This window comes from Geotrypetes seraphini, chromosome 4, assembly GCF_902459505.1.
Source record: "Geotrypetes seraphini chromosome 4, aGeoSer1.1, whole genome shotgun sequence".
NCBI classification, from domain to species: Eukaryota; Metazoa; Chordata; class Amphibia; order Gymnophiona; family Dermophiidae; genus Geotrypetes; species Geotrypetes seraphini.
Window position 1 is genome coordinate 40,254,807 of NC_047087.1, and position 22,416 is coordinate 40,277,222.

The 22,416-nt window shown below is 42.2% G+C and overlaps 1 protein-coding gene and 1 non-coding gene across 4 annotated transcripts in view; both read right to left on the reverse strand.

Annotated features, from left to right (window-relative positions):
- LOC117358625 (GLIPR1-like protein 1) overlaps positions 1–19,208 on the reverse strand; it is a 61,135-nt gene extending 41,927 nt beyond the window's left edge. For all 3 annotated transcript variants that reach the window (XM_033940041.1, XM_033940042.1, XM_033940043.1), the window contains exons 1-5: positions 18,998–19,208; positions 10,203–10,355; positions 6,299–6,406; positions 5,753–5,850; positions 2,730–2,827 (exon numbers count right to left, since the gene is read on the reverse strand). In XM_033940041.1, coding sequence (XP_033795932.1) covers positions 2,730–2,827; positions 5,753–5,850; positions 6,299–6,406; positions 10,203–10,355; positions 18,998–19,174 — 634 coding nt within the window. In that variant the 5' untranslated portion in view covers positions 19,175–19,208. The remainder of the gene's footprint in view (positions 1–2,729; positions 2,828–5,752; positions 5,851–6,298; positions 6,407–10,202; positions 10,356–18,997) is intronic.
- Positions 19,209–19,807: 599 nt separating this feature from the next.
- On the reverse strand, positions 19,808–19,881 carry TRNAT-AGU. Its single transcript has one exon. It is a non-coding gene; the product is annotated as a tRNA-Thr (tRNA).
- Between the last annotated feature and the right edge of the window lie 2,535 nt (positions 19,882–22,416).

Here is a 22,416-nt window from a genome sequence, read left to right on the forward strand (position 1 = left end):
CACTGGGCCGGGGAGCGTGCTGCGGTCCGACCGTGTGATCAGCACTTGGGCCTTCGTCTTCGTGGAGTCTATGTCTCTTGGTGGGGACAGCGGGGTATGCGTTGGCACCAGCTGCTCCCTCTTCTGGACGATCTTAGTCATCGTGCCCGGCGTCCGGATCTTTTAATTTTTCACCTTGGGGGCAATGATGTTGATTCACTCAGTGGAAAATTTTTAATTGATATGGTAATAGGAGATCTTGGAGTGATTCAGGGTTGGTTTCCTGGTGCTCGGCTCGTTTGGTCCGACATTATTCCGCGACCGAAGCGGTTGGTGTCACGTAGATGGACCAGGGGGCTTATCAAAGTGAATCGACAAATTGGGAGGTGGGTGGACGCTCGGGGCGGGGTGCAGATCAGGCATGTTTGGGTTGATGTTTCTTGTTCAGGGTTGTTTTACAGGGATCAGGTACATTTGTCGGACATCGGGTGGGATCTCTTGCTCGATGATTTTGCTTCTTGTTGCGAACGCTTGTTAGACCTCTACCCGCAGCTCTGTTCATTGTTGGGGGGGGGGGGGGCTGTAACAAGTTTCAGGCCTGTGGCGGTATCCCGAGCTACTGGCGGCTGGTCTCATCATGGGATGAGTGGTGGGCCGGCTGGGAGCCGTGCCTGGTGGGTCTGATGACCCTGGACAAGGGGGCATGTGGGTCATGCCACCCCTCGGACCCTTGCTTAGACGGCAGGGTCGGGGGCCATTTTCATCTATGTCGGTAGCTCGGGATCAGGGTCACAATGGTGATACCATTGTGTGGGTTTAATCAGATAAACTGTTATATAATGCTGTTTGTATATGTTGTTTATTATATGTAAATGTTATTTAAATATGTTTATTTGACAATAAACAGGGCTGCGGCCAGGTTTCACCACTCAGGTATACGTGTCTTTTTGGAGGGGGGTTGGATTGGGGTTTCAAGGTTAGGATGGGTATGCTTCAGGGAGGCGGGCCACTCCAGCTTCCGCTGTTATAAAAAGCCCGAGAGCTTGTCTCGACGTGCGGCTCTAACGCGGAGCTGGGAGGCCCGCGGAGCCGTCCGTCAGGTAAAAGTTAGGAAGGGGCGGTTAGGCAAGCAGGGAAGCTAAATTGAGGGGGGGAGGTCTTTCCTGCCGTGGGAGGGACCTCCTAAAGGGTCGAGTCGGGGCCGCAGGGTAGGGTGGGGAGGGGGTATATAAGCAGGGCTCTCGGAGGACCGTAACGGTTTCCGGTCCTCCGAGGCTGCTTTCCCGCCCTCCCGCCCGTTGGTTCTGAGGGGTACAGTGTTGGGTTTTCGGTTGGCGGTATCCCGAGCTACTGGCGACTGGTCTCATCATGGGATGAGTGGTGGGCTGGCTGGGAGCCGTGCCTGGTGGGTCTGATGACCTTGGACAAGGGGGCATGTGGGTCATGCCACTCCTCGGACCCTTGCTTAGACGGCAGGGTCGGAGGCCATTTTCATCTTTGTCGGTAGCTCGGGATCAGGGTCACAATGGTGATACCATTGTGTGGGTTTAATCAGATAAACTGTTATATAATGCTGTTTGTATATGTTGTTTATTATATGTAAATGTTATTTAAATATGTTTATTTGACAATAAACAGGGCTGCGGCCAGGTTTCACCACTCAGGTATACGTGTCTTTTTGGAGGGGGGTTGGATTGGGGTTTCAAGGTTAGGATGGGTATGCTTCATGGAGGCGGGCCACTCCAGCTTCCGCTGTTATGAGTATAACTAATGGGCAGACTGGATGGACCATTCAGGTCTTTATCTGCCGTCATTTACTATGTTATGTTACTATTTGCAAATCAAGTATGTAAGATCTTTGGGGCAGGAAATATCCTATTGCACCTAAATGTAACTCACCTTAAAATCAGGTTTGGGAAGGCAAAGAAATCTAAAGGCCAATGTTGACAAATGCAAAAATAAAGTCTAACTGCTTCCATTGTTTTAAACCAGTGTCTCTCAAACTTTTTTTTTAGCTCTGCCACACTAAACAGAGCAAATGTATTTACGGCACATTATAACTGAAATGATAAAATTGCAAAATCAACAAAAAAATTAAATCTAAGAGTTATTTATTTAAAGTTCTTTAAGCTATGTATGGGTAATTGGAACAACGGTGAAACTAAAGTAGATAGAATAAAATTGCTAATCAATGCTATGAATGTGCTTGTTTTTTTAGTTCAAATTAACTCAAAACGCAGCTCAAAAGTCGACAAGCAAACACACCTTTCAATATCCATCATCTGCAGTTGTTCTCTTTTTTTAATTTAATTTCTTTCAGAGCTGAAAATCCAAGTTCGCAAAGATAAGAAGATCCAAATGGTAACAAAGCTTTGATTGCTTTGTTGCTCAAGTTAGGATAACGACTGCATACATAATACAACTAAAATTGCTTGCCATTAGTTTTCAAGGACCAATCACGTCAAAGAATGATACTTGTCTGGGCAGTTGTATCCTCACACACACACTCATAACACTGGCAGACTCTCACATACGCGATGTACATGTCATCTATTCTGGTGTATACTTATGAAGGGAATTTTTAAAAAATAAAGTAAAATTCTGAAATCTCGTGCCACACCCTGAATCTCTTTGGGGCACACCACTGTGCATTGGCACACAGTTTGAGAGACACTGTTTTAAACTAAAATCATAAATAGGACACAAAAATTAAGGAACATACTTTCTTCTGGAAATGATAAAATTCTTACTGCAAAGTTTATCATCACACCAGCCATGTCTGGAGTCACATTTAGAGCAAGGCTCTCCTCTGATGTAGGGCTGTTTAGGATTTAGTCCAATGTTACCTCTGCCAAAATGACAATTAAGATAGTTATGATAGAAACATACAATAAATTAACAGACAAATTCCATTCCTCAGCAAATTAAGTACCATATAAACTTTTTTTTTTTTTTTTTGTTCAAAATATTTTATTGGTTTTAAGGAAGTATACAAATATATAGAACAGTAATAACAAAGAAAATCTCATTGTGCATAAATATGTCATTAACAGGATATCACAATGAAGGTCAAAGTGAGTAAAAAAGGAGGAAGTGAGGACATGCACTTGCAAGGATTTTCTAGCACTTTCCAACATTATCTTTTTTTTAAAAAACCAATAGTTTCAGAGTCCCATACACTGATTTAGCTGCTGTTCCCTGGGTGGGTGGGTTGATGGGGTGGAAGGGTGGGTTGGTTGATGTTTTTCTACAAACTGAAGGTTGTTTTTGTTGCGTTCTTATTGCTCAGTGTTGTACATTGCAACAGAAATGCTTAATAAAAATGATTTAAATATAAAACCCCCCATAGAAATTCACCTTATTAAAATTCAAATATCTGGATGTCTGCAGGGGTGGTCCTGGTCAGTGGAGGAAATTCATGAGAATCTGGGCTCCTGTTTGGGAGGGTCTGTCCCATAGAGCTAGGAGTTCTCTTTTGAACTTTTGACAGGTGGGGGGGGGGATGGGGAAGGTCTTTTGGTGGGGGCTTTGGATCTCTTGGGTCTCCGTGAAGGATTCACACGGATGTCCTTGCGTGGTCTGCTGTTGTATGATGCATTGTTGTTGAATTTGGTTTGTAATACAGTACTCCCCCGATATTCGTGGGGGTTCCGTTCCAGAAACCCCTGCGAATCTTGAAAAACTGCGAATACGGTTTTTCATGGGGGAGACTGGAGAGGGCAGCGGGAGAGGCAGGAGAGAGCAGCCGGAGTGCCAACGAGTGCAGGAAATCACTCGCTGTATGCTCCGACCGCCTCTTCCTGCACTAAGTCGGGCCTTACCAATCAGGAGCTGCGTGTCAAAGCAGCTCCTGATTGGATAAAATGAACTTTAAGAATTAAGGGAAAAGTAACAACTAATCATTACAAAATTTTGTTAATGGCTCCCACACATCTTGATATTTCCCAATATACCCTCGCTGTGTTGCTATTACTCTTTCCATTTTATACATATGACATAATGAATTCCACCAAAAATTATAATTTAGTCTACTCCAGTTCTTCCAGTTATAAGTAATTTGTTGAATGGCAACCCCAGTCATTATGAGTAATAGCTTGTTATTATTTGATGATATCTGACTCTTTGCTCTCATTGACATACCAAATAATACAATGAGCATAATTTTTGAGGCTAGTGCAAAAAATCACTGCTAAGCTCTTAACTTCTTTTTCCTGTCCTAATTCCACCCCTGTTACCACCAACTTATTATGCTCCTAAATTTAAGAGGTTAGTGAAATTCTGAGTAAAATTTAATGCACTCAACTCTAGCAAATTTTCAAAGAGGCCAATTTATGAGACCTGTGAAAGGGGTCCTTTTAACTAAGCTGTGGTAAAAAAAAGGTCTTGGAGTGCCCTTATACAGGTTTTTCTCATGCACTAAGACCATTTTTACTGCAACCATAAAAATGGCCTTTTCCTATTTCTTATTAATGGCTATGCACTAATGTCAATAGTTAGGGTGACCAGGTTACCCATGCCAGAGGAGAGACTTTTTGGCCAGTCCTGGTTTTAAAATTAAATCCCAAAGCAGTGTAGTATTTGTAGTCCATGAGTCTATCCATTGAAATCAGTGCTGCAGGTTCCATAATGTACCAGGATGAGGTTGGCAGAAATCCAGGACTGGCTAAAAAGTCTCCCTTCTGGAATGGGTATCCTGGGTCACCCTACCAACAGCGTACACCAATTAAAAAATTAGCGCGTGTGCACGTAACACCATCCATTTTGTAGGCGGTAATGGTTCATGCACTATTCCTGTGCTAATCAGTCAGCGCACAATAATGTAGCTGTGTTAACTGATTAACTCACGAATGCCCACTCTCTGACCCCCAACATTCTACATTTTTTTAGTGTGCCTGAGTATCCCATAGTATCCCACTTTAAACTGTTTTAGGCACATTCTAGCACCTAGTGCAGCTTAGTTGACCCTTAACGTCTCCATGTTCGGACCATTCCCCATAGAGCAGGGCTGCCCAAGTCCAGTCCTCGAGATCTACTGGCAGGCCAGGTTTTCAGGATATCCACAATGAATATGCATGAGAGAGATTTGCATACCAGGAAGGCAGTGCAGGCAAATCTCTCTCATGCATATTCATTGTGGATATCCTGAAAACCTGGCCTTCTAGTAGATTTCGAGGACCGGTCTTGGGCAGCCCTGCCATAGAGTAACTTGCAGAACCAAAGTCAGTATTACAGTATAATCTCATTATAACAGACTTTAAGGGACCTGGAAAAACGGTCCGTTATATCCAGAGTCCGTTATATCCAAAGTTGCATTTTTTTAAAACTTTATTTAGGGCAACTTGAAACAATGTACAATCAATGAACAGTCACTGCACAAGCCATATCAGCAACATCAAGAACAAAACATTGGTATGGTACAAAATCATTGCAAACCAGAACACTATACTGGAAAGAAAAATACTCTGTCATTCTTTTCTGGGCTGCATTTTGATGCTATATCACCGGCATGCCACGTGCCTTGTAGGCAGAGCCTGCATGTCCGTTATAGGCGAATGAAACTACAGCTAAAAGTGGCTGTGGGGACCAAATTGTCCGTTATATCCAAAAGTCCATTATATGCGAGTCCGCTATATCCAATGATTTTCTGCATGTTTATAATGGCGCTCGGCCAGGACCAGTGGGCCTCGTCCGCTATAAGCGAGATTCCGTTATAAGCGAGTCTGTTATAACGAGATTATACTGTATATAATCTTTTTTTCATTACATTACTTACGTTGGACCATAGTTGCAAACAACATAGGTGAACTTCCCAGGGCATCGTGTGCCATTCAAATAGCCACATCCCACATATTTTGTCCTTGCCCAAACAAGCTAAAAAAAAAAATGAAGACATTGAAGTGCTGGTCACAGGTTGAAGGATAATGCGTGACACTGCATTATAGTTATTTTATTTGATATTCCGCCATTTTTAACAAAAAAAAAAGTCAAATCAAAGCGGTGTACAATAAATTAGAACAATGGGCTATATTTAAAACAAAACTATAACAAGGGAAATGTAGACAGAACAATTAACCGACTAGATGCAAGAGGACAAAAAGGGCAGGAAAGGTTTACAATATTTTAAAGGAAAAACAAACAGGATAGGAAAAAGAGGGTAGGATATGGAAAGAATAGGAAGTAAGAAAAGTAAAGATAAGCATAAGATTGTGACTACTTGGTCACAAGTAGTGAGAAAAAGTTACAGGGAAAATGACTCCCTAGTCACGAATCGTGGGAAAAATTAGCAAAGTGACAAACTATTAGGATCTTTCATCGTTACCTGTGTGTAATGACCACAGATAGGTCCTAAGCACTGATCACTGGAGAAATCATACCATGTCACCTCATCCCACCAAGTCCTTAAAGGTATATGGGTCCGAGCTTCCAGCTGAAAAGAAAGCAATGTATTAGTGCATTTCCGAGGACATTTTACAGCTTAAATATTTGGGTCAACAATCATTCAGTAAACCTGTGCAAAATAAGCAAAAGCAGTTGGTTTTTTTTTGGGGGGGGGGTTCTTCTTAAATCTTTTCTAGTTATTATGTTTGCAAAAATTATGAAAAACATTTCAGATTAATTTGTTTTCAATCCTTTTGTGACAGGATCAATGACTATAATTTTTCTAATTTTAGCTTCACTCCCCAGGACAGCATTCTAGATACTTTAAAAATAATACACTTCTTTCCAATCCCATGCCTACAACATATCTGGGAAAAAGATTATGGTTCTCCCTTAGAGGAACAGGACTGGTCACAATTTTGGAAAAGAACAGCGAGGCCTTTGGCTTCAGCTAGCATGTCCCATGTATTTCCTGTACCATAAAGCCTTGTGGACTCCACATAAGCTCTCACTGGCAGGCCTTCTTCCGTCTAATAATTGTTGGAACTGTGGACGAGCTGTTGGCTCATTACTTCATATGATATATGATTGTTTATATGTATCACAATATTGGAAAGAAGTTTGGAATATTATACTAAAAATTTTTGATATCCAAGCTGATATCTCTCTCTCCATAGTAATTTTCATGTCTCATTCTCCAGGAATGGTTCTAAGTGAAAATCATACTAAACTCCTTAATATTCTTCTCTCTATAGCGCTTAAGCTCATTCTTTCTAATTAGAACATAAGAACATAAGAACTGCCATCTCCGGATCAGACCTTTGGTCCATCAAGTCCGGTGATCCGCGCACGCGGAGGCCCTGCCAGGTGTACCCTGGCGTAATTTATAGTCCATCATATCTTTATATGCCTCTCTTAAGGAGATATGCATCTAGTTTGCTCTTGAAGCCTAGGACGGTCGATTCCGCAATAATCTCCTCTGGGAGGGCATTCCAGGCGTCAACCACTCTCTGAGTGAAGCAGAACTTCCTGACATTAGTCCTGAACCTGTCCCCCCTTAGCTTCATTTCATGTCCTCTAGTCCGTGTCAAATTGGACAATGTAAATAATCTTCTCTGCTCTATTTTGTCGATTCCTTTCAGTATTTTGAAGGTCTCGATCATATCCCCACGCAGTCTCCTTTTCTCTAGGGAGAACAATCCTAGTGTTATAAGTCTATCCTCGTATTCCAGTTTCTCCATACCCTTCACCAGTTTTGTTGCTCGTCTCTGCACCCTCTCCAGCAGTTTTATATCCTTCTTTAGGTAGGGAGACCAATGTTGGACGCAGTATTCCAAGTGTGGTCTGACCATTGCCCTATAAAGCGGCATTATAACTTTCTCCGATCTACTCGAGATTCCTTTCTTTATCATGCCCAACATTCTATTTGCCTTCTTTGCCGCTGCCGCGCATTGTGCCGACGGCTTCAGGGTCCTATCTATCAGTACACCCAGGTCCTTTTCTTGTTCACTCTTCCCCAGAGTTGCACCTGACATTGTATACTCGTATTCCTTATTCTTATTGCCTAAATGCATTACCTTGCATTTCTCCACATTGAACTTCATCTGCCATTTCTCCGCCCATGTTTCTAACCGACACAAGTCGCTCTGGAGTTCCTCTCTATCCTCCTGCGATCTGATTGCCCGGCATAGTTTTGTATCATCTGCAAACTTGATGATCTCACTGGTTGTTCCTTCCTCCAGGTCATTGATATAAATATTAAAAAGGATCGGCCCAAGTACCGAGCCCTGTGGTACACCACTAGTCACTTTCTCCCAGTCAGAGAACTTCCCATTTATGCCCACTCTCTGCTTTCGGTTTTCCAGCCATTTGCCTATCCACCTTTGTATATCCCCCTCTATGCCATGGCTTTGTAGTTTCCTGAGAAGTCTTTCATGAAAGTCAACTAGCTCTCTTTCCTCACATCACTGGTAGCAATCAGTTTTACATTACTATAAATATGAATTGGTCTTTGCCAAGAAATTTGGAACCACAGTCTTTTTCAACAGACACTGGTCTCCTTTGCAGGCAGATTTTCAATCATTTTCCAGCAGTGTTTAATGTTGAAACCTTACTTCTTATCAATTCTCTCTGTTCCATTGATTTTGAATGTAAGCATACAAACAGATATTGTAACTCTGTTTTGTATTGATGTACTGTGAACCTCATTGATGTTTCAGTTTTATATTCTCTTGTATTTTTTAAAAATCTTTCTAAACTTTCATGGAAAAATAAAGAGGAAAATTCACCCATGCTCTCTCTTTTTGAATCATCGCCGGAGACTCGCTCCACCCTGTCATGTGTTCCTGAAAAGCTCTCAGCTCTACCATGTGCTCTTGAATGACTGTTCTTCCAGCAAAGGCCTGTATCATAGTGAGTAACTTTTCACTCCAGCTTAAAATTAAATCATTCTTTTTCTCTAGCAATATTTTATCTTGTGGCACTTTTTCCTTGTGTACGATCCTAATTGTAACTGCATTTACTGCCTGCCTATTCTTATAAATAAATTTGCTCTGTAAAAATAAAATTCTAATTCTTCTCAAATGCTCCAAGTTCTGTTCTTTAATATTATACAGAGCTAAGCTTTAAGCAGGCAGGGCTTTCCCCAAGTTAACATCTACTTAATATAAAAGTACAGGCAGTCCCTGGGTTAAGAACGAGTTACGTTTTTAAAGCTGTTCTTAAGTCGGATTTGTATGTAAGTCAGAACTTGTAGATTTTCAGATTCTTGCTGCTTACCTCTGCTCCCAAATGACAAAAGGGACAACTGTCCCTGCCAGTGTTCCCTCTAAAGTACAGCATGCACAACCACACACTGTTTTTAATGTGGCCATACACCATTCCTGAATCTGCTACAGAAGTATAGGAGTCTATGCCACTGGAAATGCTGCTCGACGAAATCAAATTGAGCTGCGACTGCGTTCTTAAGTACGAGTTGTATTTAAGTCGGGCCTGTAACTTGGGGATTGCCTGTATATTCCTCTCTTTGGGAGTGATATATTTTACTAGTATTTTAGCCCGTTACATTAACGGGTGCTAGAAGTCTGTCCGGTTCCCTTAGTCCCTTCTCGCGGTCCTGACAAACCTGCCGACTCTAGTAGCGTCTGCAGCACTCTACACACGCTGCTTCGTGGCCTTCTACTGTCCTGAAGGCCCCAAAGCAGCGTGTGTAGAGTGCTGCAGACAGGTTTGGAGTCTGGACCGTGGGAAGGGAAGGGGGGGCTGGTCAGACGTCAGGAAGGGATGGGAGGATCAGACCGTGAAAAACTCACTGTTTTTTTGCCGCGAGAAAGCAGGGAGTCCTGCGCTGGCAGCCAGTCCTGCCGCAAGTGTAGTTAGGTGCTGTAAGGCTGGGGACTCACGCATGCGCACTCCTGCCGCCACAGACTTACATCTCACAGATCAGGGAAAACAGAACACGCAGGTAGGAGTGCGCATGCGCGGCTAGGGTTTTATTATATAGGATTAGTGGAGAATTCTTCTTGTAACATAATAGCAAGAGGGAGGGCAGACAGGGATTTGCACACTACAGCACCTCTGTTGTCATCACTAAAATCAGGGCCAGATGTTTGCCAAGCAATGAATCATCAGGACGAGGGCCTGAAATTGGGGTCAATCCCTGAAAATCAGTGGCATCTGGTAACCCCATGTTAGATAAAAGTAGACTAAATTGGGGGGAGGGGTATATTAGCATAGTACATTGGGTTTATATTTACAGCTAGAATTGCTTTACAATTACATTCTACAATTAGTTATCCTTTTATCTCATTCTGGTTTTAAAGCAACACCTCGAGAGTAATCCTTACTGAATCAAGACGCTTCAGGTTCGAGCTGGTAAACTTGTTGAGATTCTGTCCAATGTCTTCAAATGGCTGTCTGTCTCTCTCGGGCTGTCCATGTTCAAAGGTGCATGTGTCCGCCCAGTCCTGAGCCATGCTGGCCAGCTCATTCTGCCATTCCTGGTAAAATCAACACTATAGGTATCATTTCATTTCCTGAAATCTCTCTAATATACACTGTAAAGTGTAAAGCAGGCACGTTATATTCTTTTTTTATGCAAATTTAACAATTTTAATATCAAATGATATCAAAGAAAAAGGATTCTTACAAAAAGTTTTACAATCATTATACATATAACCCAAAATTCCTTTTCAAGCCCACAAAAACTGGGGAGCCATCCTGCTATATCAACTAACTTAAGATAGAAAGAAAACTAAGAATTGGTTCTTGATTCATATGAATCATGACCATTCCCTATTATTGGGACTCTGACATCCTCCAACTTTCTCAGTAGTGAAACATTAAACCAACAAACCTCATTTCTGTTCTCGAGCCATTAAAAATTGTTGTAATTGAATGGGGTCCCAAAATACATATTCAATGTCCTGTAAAGAATTTCCAGTCTAATAATAATCTTCAAATCAAGTAATAAGGAAATACTTGGATACACGATCCTCAGGGTCAAATTACCCAATAGTTCAAATGAACACTGCTCACCGAACCCGATCTTCATAGGATCAATCGTATCTTTTTATATATATAGTTTTTTTTAAACAATTTTCTTATCCTTAGATTGTAGATATAAAGTTTTTACTTAGCTTCATAATTTTTAAAGGGGAGCGCCTCCACCAACATGTCCATGTTTCACACGCTTTTTTCAGGGTCGAGGCTCCCTAATATATCTGTAAAACATTTAAATATATTCAAATATAGATAGTGTAAAGCATTACCCAAGAAACTTATTTTAAAATCATTTGTAGTCTTTTTATATTTTTTTAAACTTTTTTTACAGATATATTAGGGAGCCTCGACCCTGAAAAAAGCGTGTGAAACATGGACATGTTGGTGGAGGCGCTCCCCTTTAAAAATTATGAAGCTAAGTAAAAACTTTATATCTACAATCTAAGGATAAGAAAATTGTTTAAAAAAAACTATATATATAAAAAGATAAAAAAAGATACGATTGATCCTATGAAGATCGGGTTCGGTGAGCTGTGTTCACTTGAACTATTGGGTAATTTGACCCTGAGGATCGTGTATCCAAGTATTTCCTTATTACTTGATTTGAAGATTATTATTAGACTGGAAATTCTTCCTGATATGACAATTTAGATTGATTCCAGTGATAAGTCTAGCCAACATAGTATTTCTCTGTAATTTAACAAGACATTTACATGGAAATTTTAAATAAAATGATGCCTCAAGAGCTAAAACTCTTGTTCTTAATTTCAGGAGTTCTTTCCTTCTTAATTGCGTAGCTCTTGAAACATCAGGAAAAATCCTAACCAAATCTCCACAAAATTTTGTCAACCTATTTTTAAAGTAAAGTTTCATGATTAACATTTTATCTATCTCACCCATGCATGTTATTACCATAGTGGACCGACTCTGAATCACCTCTTGACTGTCTTCCAAAAATTCTGTCAGATTAATTTCATTTGTGATCAGATGTCCTCTTCCTGGTCGGATTGTATTTTCTTTTGCGGAATATAATAATAATTGTGAATTGGGAAAGTTTCCGCATTGGGTAATCCCAGTATTTCTTTAAAAAATTTCCTTAACAAAATTTCAGGGGATAATAAATGAGTCACTGGGAAATTAACCAAGCGGAGATTCCTCACTCTGTTCATATTTTCCAGCATTTCAATTTTGGAATGTAACACCGTAGAATCCTTAACAGCAGATACTTGCAATGTATTACTTTGAGTTATATTCTAAAAGAGACTTGAACATAAGAATAGATTTACTGGGTCAGACCAAAGGTCCATCAAGTCCATTAGCTTGTTCTCATGGTGGCCAATCCAGGTCACTAGTACCTGTCCAAAACCCAAAGAGTAGCAACATTCCATGCTACCAATCCAGGGCAAGCAGTGGCTTCCCCCATATCTTTCTCAATAACAAACTATGGATTTTTCCTCCAGGAAATTGTCCAAACCTTTCTTAAAACCAGCTACGCTATCCGCTCTTACCACAATCTCCGGCAATGCGTTCCAGAGCTTAAGTATTCTCTGAGTGAAAAAATATTTCCTCCTAATACTTTGAAAACTAATAGGAAGAAATATTTTTTTCACTCACAGAATACTTAAGCTGTAGAACGCATGGCCAGAGGATGTGGTAAGAGCGGTTAAAGTGGCTGGTTTAAAAAAAAAGGTTCAAACAAGTTCCTAGAGGAAAAGTCCATAGTCTATTATTGAGAAAGACATGGGGGAAGCCACTGTTTGTCCCGGATCGGTAGCATGGAATGTTGCTACTATTTGGGATTCCAGAATCTTGCTATTCTTTGAGATTCTGTATGGAATGTTGCTATTCTTTGGGTTTTGGCCACCAGAATGCAAGTCAGACAGCTTTACTTTTACACTGCAGATGTCCATGTGTTGGTAAAAGTTGAGAGGTTAGACCAACCACTGGGTTCCCCTGAAACAGTATTGAAAAAGACAGAGAAAGGGGATGTCTTCTACTTTAAACCTTAAAACAGTACCTCACCCAAGAGTGGTATGGAAACTGGGCAAGAAGGGGTTTGAGCTAGAGAATGACATGGGGACAAATGTTTCTCCATCCTTGCGGGAACTCATTTTCCTGTCCCATCCCCACAAGCTCTGTCCTCATCTGCACAAGCTTCAAACACTTTAAAATGATAAGCAGCAACATTCTAGAGCTCAGACTGTGATGTCATAATGCTTCATTCCACCAATACCTAAGCTCTGTCCTCATCTGCACAAGCCTCGAACCCTTTAAAATCATAAGCAGCAACATTCTAGAGCTCAGACTGTGATGTCATAATGTCTCATTCCACCAATGCCTAAGCTCCGTCCTCATCTGCACAAGCTTCAAACACTTTAAAATGATAAGCAGCAACATTCTAGAGCTCAGACTGTGATGTCATAATGCCTCATTCCACCAATGCCTAAGCTCTGTCCTCATCTGCACAAGTCTCAAAAACTTTAAAATCATAAGTGCTCGAGGCTTGTGTGGTTAAGGCAGAGCTTGCAAGAATGGGACATGGGCAGTGACAAAACTTGTGGGGATGGGGAAATTGAATTCCTACGGGGACAAATTTGTCCCTGTGTCATTCTCTAGTTGGAGCTACAGGCCTGTGTTAATGTTAACCCAATCAGCATTCTCGACAAAACAAGTGCCCACAACTTCCCAAATCTTCCCTGGTGACCCCACAGCCAGTCAGCTTTTCATCAATATTGACAATGACTGCATTGCAGTGATGTCTCTAGATATTTAGGAGGTGCAGCAAGTGGGCAAGCCAAGGTGACACTTTTGCACATCACATCCCCACCTCCCTCCCTTTAAATTAGCTAAAAGATACACATAAAGAAAAAGTCACATAAAGAACCCCCCTTCCCCCCACCCAGGCAGTTCCATTCAGAGTAAGCAATGGGTCATGCAAGCCAGTCCATGACCCATTTGACCCATCTAATTACTCACCTATGACCCATCTACAATATATTAAATGTAATCAATGACAATCAATTATGTAATTGTTTAACAAGGAGAACACCTTTTCCAAGCATTCTGCCACCTTGCTAACCACTAGAACACCATTGCTATGTATTTCTTCTTGAAATGACCATTGTAATAGATAACAGTGAAGTGATAAACTGACATGTATTGAAGGGAGGAGCTGGTAGCCTCTTTGTGATTTTTATATTATTGGTATGTTTTATATTATTGGTATGTTTTATGGTGTTTGATATTATTGTAATGTATGTGATTTTGATTATGTTTGTACTTTATTGTGACATAAATAAATAAACTTAAACTTAATATTTGAAATTGAGTTTTACTAAACTAAACCTTAGTTTTATAGACCGGGTCTTCAACTAAAAGGAGCTCGACTTGGTTAACAATAAAGTGAACATAATACATAAACGTAAAAGAGAATATAAACTAAAGTGATTTAGTTTCCAAAGTGTTTGGGAAACAGGAAAGTTTACAGAGCTTTCCGGAATACAACGAAGGGATCTCTCAGTGTAAGCCGTAACTCATTCCAGAGCTCAGTTAATTTGAAAGCGAGAGAGTAATTGAATCTCTTGAAAGTTCTGTTTTTACCCCTAATGGAAGGAAATATAAGTTTTAATTTTTGAAAACTTCTAGCAAGATGAGATCTATGCACACTCCAGCCTTTACTTTAAAAAATAAATAAATAAATAAAAATGGATCATATTTGGAATATATAGACCTATGACCCATCCAGTCACCTAGTAAGATCGCCATTAAAAAGTACTTGATTTCATACAGGATAGATTAGATGCTCAATATAACATTCTCCAACATGGAGCCAGGATGTTTCCTTTTATGACTTCACAGAATGAGGGAACACACTTCAACCTAACAATGATATAAAGTATTTATTTATTTGAAAGATTTCTTAACCACCTATAACTAGGCAGCTTTACAAAAAATTTAAAAATGAATAAAGATTTAAAAAACAAACAAACCCAACAATCATAAAAAAACCCATATAACATGTTATACAAACAATAAATACAATTCCTTCACATCAGCCATTATCTACAGAACTCAACATATCAATACAAGAACATTCATAACCCAGGTTAGACATTTGTTGCTTACAGGTTTCTCAGCAGCGCACTATGAGAGAACTCGGCCACCCCCCTCACCCAACTATTTTCAACGGCTTGGTCCACCTCTAGGAGAATCATAAACAGAATAATAATAATAATAATAACAGCTTATATACCGCAATACCGTGAAGTTCTATGCGGCTTACAAAAGATTAAGCAAAGGTACAAATTGATACAACTAAATCTGCCATCCACAAAAAATCTCCACTACAGACGAATGTTCCACTCCATGTTTACCAGATTCAAAACCAATGCTAGGAAGTTTTTCTTCACCCAACGGGTGGTGGACACCTGGAATGTGCTTCCAGAGGGCGTGATAGGTCAGAGTACAGTATTAGGGTTCAAGATGGGATTGGACAATTTTCTGAAGGAAAAGGGGATAGAAAGGTATAGATAGAGGACTACTACACAGGTCCTGGACCTGTTGGGCCGCCGCGCAAGCAGACTGCTGGGCACGATAGACCTCTGGTCTGACCCAGCAGAGGCACTTCTTATGTTCATGGGCGTAAAAGCTTGGAATGACCTACCAGAAGTGATCAGAAAATAAACTAACCACACGTCATTCCGGAAGAAGTTGAAAACCTACCTCTTTGACAGCTGAACCAACAGGCCTCTCTCAGAAAAGAACCTAACCACATCTTATTCTGGACGAAGCCATAACTCCTCCCTGACAACTGAATTTTCTCGCTCCCTTCTTCTCCTCTCTCTCAATTAAGGCCCTCCTCAATTCCCCTTCTGACCCCCTACTAACCCCACTCTGTAAATCGTCTCCAGAGCCTGAATAGGTATGAGCGACACACAAATGAAAGATCAGATTAGATTACAGAACTTCATTCTCTACACACATTTCCTCAGTGTTAGATGAGAGGATGCTTAAATATCTGTGCCTTTTAATTATGCTACAAGACTGATCCTCGAATAATAAAGAAAATGTTCTATTTGTACCTAAATCTTGTTTAACTGGGGAAAATAGATATTGATTGTCCCGATAGAAAAAAACCCCATAGCTAAACAATATATACTTGGAGAAATCATTTGCAAGGCCTCTTAAAAATGGAACAGATTTCAGCACTGAGAATCATCATGCAACAAGAAGTACATTATTAAGAAACTACAAAAACTAATGAAGTATATTAATATATATTTCCAACCTTCCAACTCTTGACAATACTCTTTTTTTTTTTTTTTAAGCATTTATATACCACTTATAGTCTAAGTCAGCGGTGCCCAATACGTTGTCACGATCAACTGGTAGATTGCAAAGGCAAAGTGAGTCGATCGCAGAGCCCATCCTGGGCTCCGTGATAAACTCACGTTGCCTTCACAATCTATTGGGCTGATCAGCCTTCCTCTCCCCGATGTCAATTCTGCCGTAGGAGAGGAAGTTCCGGGCCAGCTAATCGCTGCCTGGCTGGCCCGGAACTTCCTCTCCGATGGCAGAATTGACGTTGGGGAGAGGAATGCTGGTCGGCTCGACGCAGGGAAGCAGGGAGAGCTTGGGGCGGCGATGGCTTTGGGGCTTGTTCCCCGATTGCGGCAGAGGCGGCTTGGGGGCCTGTTCCCCGATGGCGGCAGCAGTGGCTTGGGGGAGGGCAGGGAGAAAGAAAGAAAGGGGGCAGGCAGGGAGACAGAAGGAAAGAAGGGAAATAGAAAGAAAGGGGGCATGAAGAGAGAAAAAAAGAAAGGGAGGCAGGGAGAGAGGAAGAAAAAGTTGGGGGAGGTAATGAGGTCTGGAGGAGAGGACGCATACAGGCTGAAAGGGAAGAAAGATTGGATGCACAGTCAGAAGAAGAAAGTGCAACCAGAGACTCATGAAATCACCAGACAACAAAGGTAGGAAAAATGATTTTATTTTCAATTTAGTGATCAAAATGTGTCCGTTTTGAGAATTTATATCTGCTGTCTATATTTTGCACTATAACCCCCTTTTACTAAACCGCAATAGCATTTTTTAGCGCAGGGAGCCTATGAGCGTTGAGAGCATCCTGGGGCATTCAGCACAGCTCTTGTGGTTTAGTAAAAAGGGAGGGGGGTATATTTGTCTATTTTTGTATGGTTGTTAACTATTGTATTTAGTTATCAAATTTATATACCGTCTCTTGGTGAAGCATTGTTCATTTTACAAACTATGTATATCGATGTAAAGCAGATAAATAATAAACTATAAAGAAGCCCCCTAAACACCATCCTTTATTAAGTGCATGGAATCATCTGCCTTGATCTCTTTGAAAAAACCCAGGAATATAAATGATAATTAACATTTTCTCTGCGTACATAGTGCTTTGTGTTTTTTTAAAAAAGTTTATTGTTGGTAGATCATTTTGACTTGGTCATTTTAAAAGTAGCTCGCAAACCCAAAAAGTGTGGACACCCCTGGTCAAAGTGATTTATATTCAGGTACTAGTAAGATCGCAGCTACTGAAAGTAGCTTTAATTGTTTAAACGTTTTTTGTTTTTATTTTTATAAATCTTTATTCATTTTCAAATATTACAACAAGTGTATAATAATCAATCAGAAATATTTTTAACTAATCACTTGACAAACTTATTTATATTCCTCCAAATATATAAATATAAAAGAATCCTACCCCCCCCCCACCCACCCATATATTAATAATTAACAATTAACAATTATTATCATTTAATACCCTTCTTAATGATACCCAACATTCTGTTAGCTTTCCTTGAGGCCGTGGCGCACTGCGCCGATGCCTTCAGTGTTGCGTCTACCATCACTCCCAGGTCTCTCTCCAGGTTACTGACACCTAGTGGTGTTCCCCCCATTTTGTAAGTACAAAATGGGGGGAACACCACTAGGTGTCAGTAACCTGGCGAGAGACCTGGGAGTGATGGTAGACGCAACACTGAAGGCATCGGCGCAGTGCGCCACGGCCTCAAGGAAAGCTAACAGAATGTTGGGTATCATTAAGAAGGGTATCACGACCAGGACGAGGGAAGTCATCATGCCGCTGTATCGTGCAATGGTGCGGCCGCATCTGGAGTACTGTGTCCAGTACTGGTCGCCGCACCTCAAGAAGGACATGGCGATACTAGAGGGAGTACAGAGAAGAGCGACTAAACTGATAAAGGGAATGGAAAATCTCCCATATACCGACAGATTAAAACAGCTAGGACTTTTCTCCCTGGAAAAGCGGAGACTTAGAGGAGACATGATAGAAACCTTCAAGATCCTGAAAGGCATAGAAAAAGTAGACAGGGACAGATTTTTCAAATTAAGGGGCACCACAAGTACAAGGGGGCACTCGGAGAAACTGAAAGGGGACAGGTTTAGAACAAACGCTAGGAAGTTCTTCTTCACTCAGAGGGTGGTGGATACATGGAACGCGCTTCCAGAGGCTGTTGTAGACAAGAAAACATTAAATGGTTTCAAAGAAGGTTTGGATAGATTCCTAGAAGAAAAAGGGATTGAAGGGTACAGATAGATATATACCACTGCTCAGGCAATGGGCTTGATGGGCCACCGCGGGAGCGGACCGCTGAGCAGGATGGACCTCTGGTCTGCCTCAGCGGAGGCAACTTCTTATGTTCTTATGTTCTTAAATTGTTTAAACGGTTTAAAATGCCATTGTCAGGGTGTAGATACATTTCTACATACAGTAATTATGTTGATGTAATATTCTGAGTTGGCACAGTAGAAATGTTGGAACGAAATCAATCTGTCCTTTATATCTATCTCTTGCACCGCATTAAAACGCAATCAAGTACTGTACTTAGCAGGTAATGGTTGACATAACGGTTTTGCATACTGTACAGCCTGCTTATTCACCGTAGAGCTTAATAAAGGATGGCTCGGCGTTTAGGGGGCTTCTTTATAGTTTATTATTTATCCGTTTTACATCAATATACGTAGTTTGTAAAATGAACAATGCTCCACCGAGAGACGGTATATACATTTGATAACCAAATACAATAGTTAACAAAGCACTTTGAAGATCATATGAACGTTTTTACAGCTACTCGACTTATTGTTCCCACCTACCTACCAGTTTCTGCATGTTTGCAGCCGGTGGATCGACTTGGCGCCGATAGAAGTTGTGCAGGTTTAGCAGGATCTGGATTTCTTCTTCACTGTAGTCAGACTTCCTGCCATGAGTCCACAGGAGGAACAAATGAAAGTGCAGCAGCGCCTGGAGCCGTGCGAGGGGCTTCGCTGCCCTCATTTCGGCTTTGCACCGGCCGGCACACTGCGGGGTTGGTGGGCTTGAGGGGTCATTTGTAATCGGAGGAGGAGCCCCGCTGCCCCTCCTCTTTCCTCCCCTGCTGCAAAGCCGCGGCTGTACCGCCGGGAGGTGCTGCTGAGTTCAGATGGAAGCTTCAGCTCATCTCTTTCCCAGCTGGCAGATTGCACGAAACAAAGCTGCAGTCATGGGAACTACGATTAATTATTTCTATAGCGCTACCAGACAGTTTATTATTTTTAAGGTGTTGCACCTTTGAGTGACCGAGAGGGCTTTTTATGACACAAATCAACTGAATGTTTGCGGTTACTCACTTTTGCTGCTGCCAGCTGAAATTCCGGTTCGCATTTGTGTCCTGCCCTAATCGAGTGCAATAGTACGAATCTATAGCCTCAGTATTACAGTACAGTCCTGACTGCGACAGTGCATTTTACCTCCCACGTTTGAGGGTTTTGTATCTTTTCGAGCGAGATTCCAGTTAATCCACAATTGAGCTTCTTTCTCCTGTTCATTTGTCTGGGGTATGCATAGTAACGGTGCAAACAGAAAAATATGAATGCTACCCTGTAAGTGAATACCAACAGAAAGATAAAAAAAAGTGAGGACCAACTCGCTAGGCACCGCTGGGATTCGAACCCAGGATCTCCTGTTTACTAGACAGGCGCTTTAACCAACTAAGCCACGGCGCCGCGCGGTTTTGCACCTTGTACAAGTATTCTTCTATGAGTACAGGCTGAAACGATGTAGCTGTGATTGTGATCTATTATAGAAAAATGGGATTATCTCTAAAGTGAGAGCAAAATAGTAAAATCTATTACAGAAGGCTAATGAAAACTTCGTAGTTGCACAAGTACAGTAGCTGTGTACCCAAGGACTTGCTTTTTTTTTTTTTTTTTTTTTAATTGTTGTTGTTGAATCCAATCACAATCAATAATGCCACTCATCTCCTGAAGACATTTTCAGAGAGGCCTGAAAGGGTACAGAATCAGCTTAAGTCTTGGGCAAGCTAGGTAGTCACCTAGGGCAGCAGTTTCTATGGGGAACTAATATGCAGCTACAGTTGAAACTAAACAAGGTCCCAAGAGCCAAATAAACTCAAAGAACTATCAGTGCATATACTTTTGCACATTTTATAAGATCACTTTATGAGTGCTGATATTCAGGTGATCATAACTGTTTAATTATCAAAATCTCTAGGGGTAGGAGCCTACAGGCCTAAACATTATTTCAGGGTGCATCTGCAAATGAAAGGAATGAAAACAAATTGTAACTTTCTTTGTAGGGGTGTAGCAGTGGGAATGCTTGGAAGGAAGTGCACAGGCTTCTCCACTTTTGGCTCAGGCCTCTCTAATCCCCACCACTTTAAAACATTCCCTTCCATTCTCAGAAAGCGTTAATAGTCTCCTCACGGACCTCGCGGATCTAAAACTGCACATCCTTAAAAAGCTGAGGTCCGTGCCCCTTTCTGGCTCTGACAGACCTCGATGGCAATTGAGCTCTGATGGATCCATCAGATCCGCTAATGAGGTTCGCACAGACGATGCATGCAAATGCGAGGCGCACGTGAGGCTCCCGCCTAGAGAGTTGCACGGGGACAGAAATTCCACCCATCCCCACCCGTCCACGCCAAAGTCCCACCCGTCCCCGTGAGGAATCCCACCCGTCCCCGCGAGGAATCCCTCCGTCCCCACCCATCCCCGTGAGGAATCCCCTCCATCCCCACCCGTCCCTATAAACTACAGAAATAGTTATTTCATTTAATTATGCTACTGAATTAAAGGCTCTGGTAGAAACCCATTTACAAATAAGCAAAAAGACTTTATTAATTTGGAAATATTAATTGGGAAGAATACATACTTTGTAAACGGGTTTCTACCAGAGCTTCTAATGTTTATAATTTTTTATCAACACAACTAATATACTACTTTATCCTAAAGCAAAAAAAAAAAAAAAAGAAATAGAATGGCAGCGTCCTTCTCCCCCCTCTGTCTTCCCCATGTGCTTTCAGTGTCCTTCTCCCCCCTCTGTCTTCCCCATGTGCTTTCAGTGTCCTTCTCCCCCCTCTGTCTTCCCCATGTCCTTTCAGCGTCCTTCTCCCCCCGACTTCCCCATGTCCTTTCAGCGTCCTTCTCCCCCCTCTGTCTTCCCCATGTCCTTTCAGTGTCCTTCTCCCCCCCCCCCCGTCTTCCCCATGTCCTTTCAGCGTCCTTCTCCATCCCTTTGTCTTCCCCATGTGCTTTCAGCGTCCTTCTCCCCCCTCTGTCTTCCCCATGTCCTTTCAGCATCCTCCCCCCCCATCTTCCCCATGTCCTGTCAACGTCCTTCACTCCCTCTGTTTTCCCCATGTGCTTTCAGTGTCCTTCTCCCCCTCTGACTTCCCCATGTGCTTTCAGTGTCCTTCTCCCCCCTCTGTCTTCCCCATGTCCTTTCAGCGTCCTTCTCCCCCCATCTTCCCCATGTCCTTTCAGCGTCCTTCTCCCTTCCCCCCCCAGTCTTCTCCATGTCCTTTCAGCGTCCTTCTCCCCCCTCGGTCTTCCCCATGTGCTTTCAGCGTCCTTTTCCCCCCCGTCTTCCCCATGTCCTTTCAGCGTCCTTCTCCCTCCCCCCTCGGTCTTCCCCATGTCCTTTCAGCGTCCTTCTCCAGCCCTTTGTCTTCCCCATGTGCTTTCAGCGTCCTTCTCCCCCCTCTGTCTTCCCCATGTCCTTTCAGCATCCTTCTTCCCCCCCCGTATTCCCCATGTCCTTCCAGCGTCCTTCTCCCCCCCATCTTCCCCATGTCCTTTCAGCGTCCTTCTCCCCCATCTTCCCCATGTCCTTTCAGCGTCCTTCTCCACCCCTTTGTTTTCCCCATGTGCTTTCAGCGTCCTTCTCCCCCTCTGTCTTCCCCATGTCCTTTCAGCATCCTTCTTCCCCCCCCCATATTCCCCATGTCCTTCCAGCGTCCTTCTCCCCCCCCCCATCTTCCCCATGTCCTTTCAGCATCCTTCTCCACCCCTTTGTCTTCCCCATGTGCTTTCAGCATCCTTCTCCCCCCTCTGTCTTCCCCATGTAATTTCAGCGTCCTTCTCCCCCATCTTCCCCATGTCCTTTCAGCGTCCTTCTCCACCCCTTTGTCTTCCCCATGTGCTTTCAGCGTCCTTCTCCCCCCTCTGTCTTCCCCATGTCCTTTCAGCGTCCTTCTCCCCTCCCTTTGTCTTCCCCAGTGCTTTTAGCGTCCTTCTCTC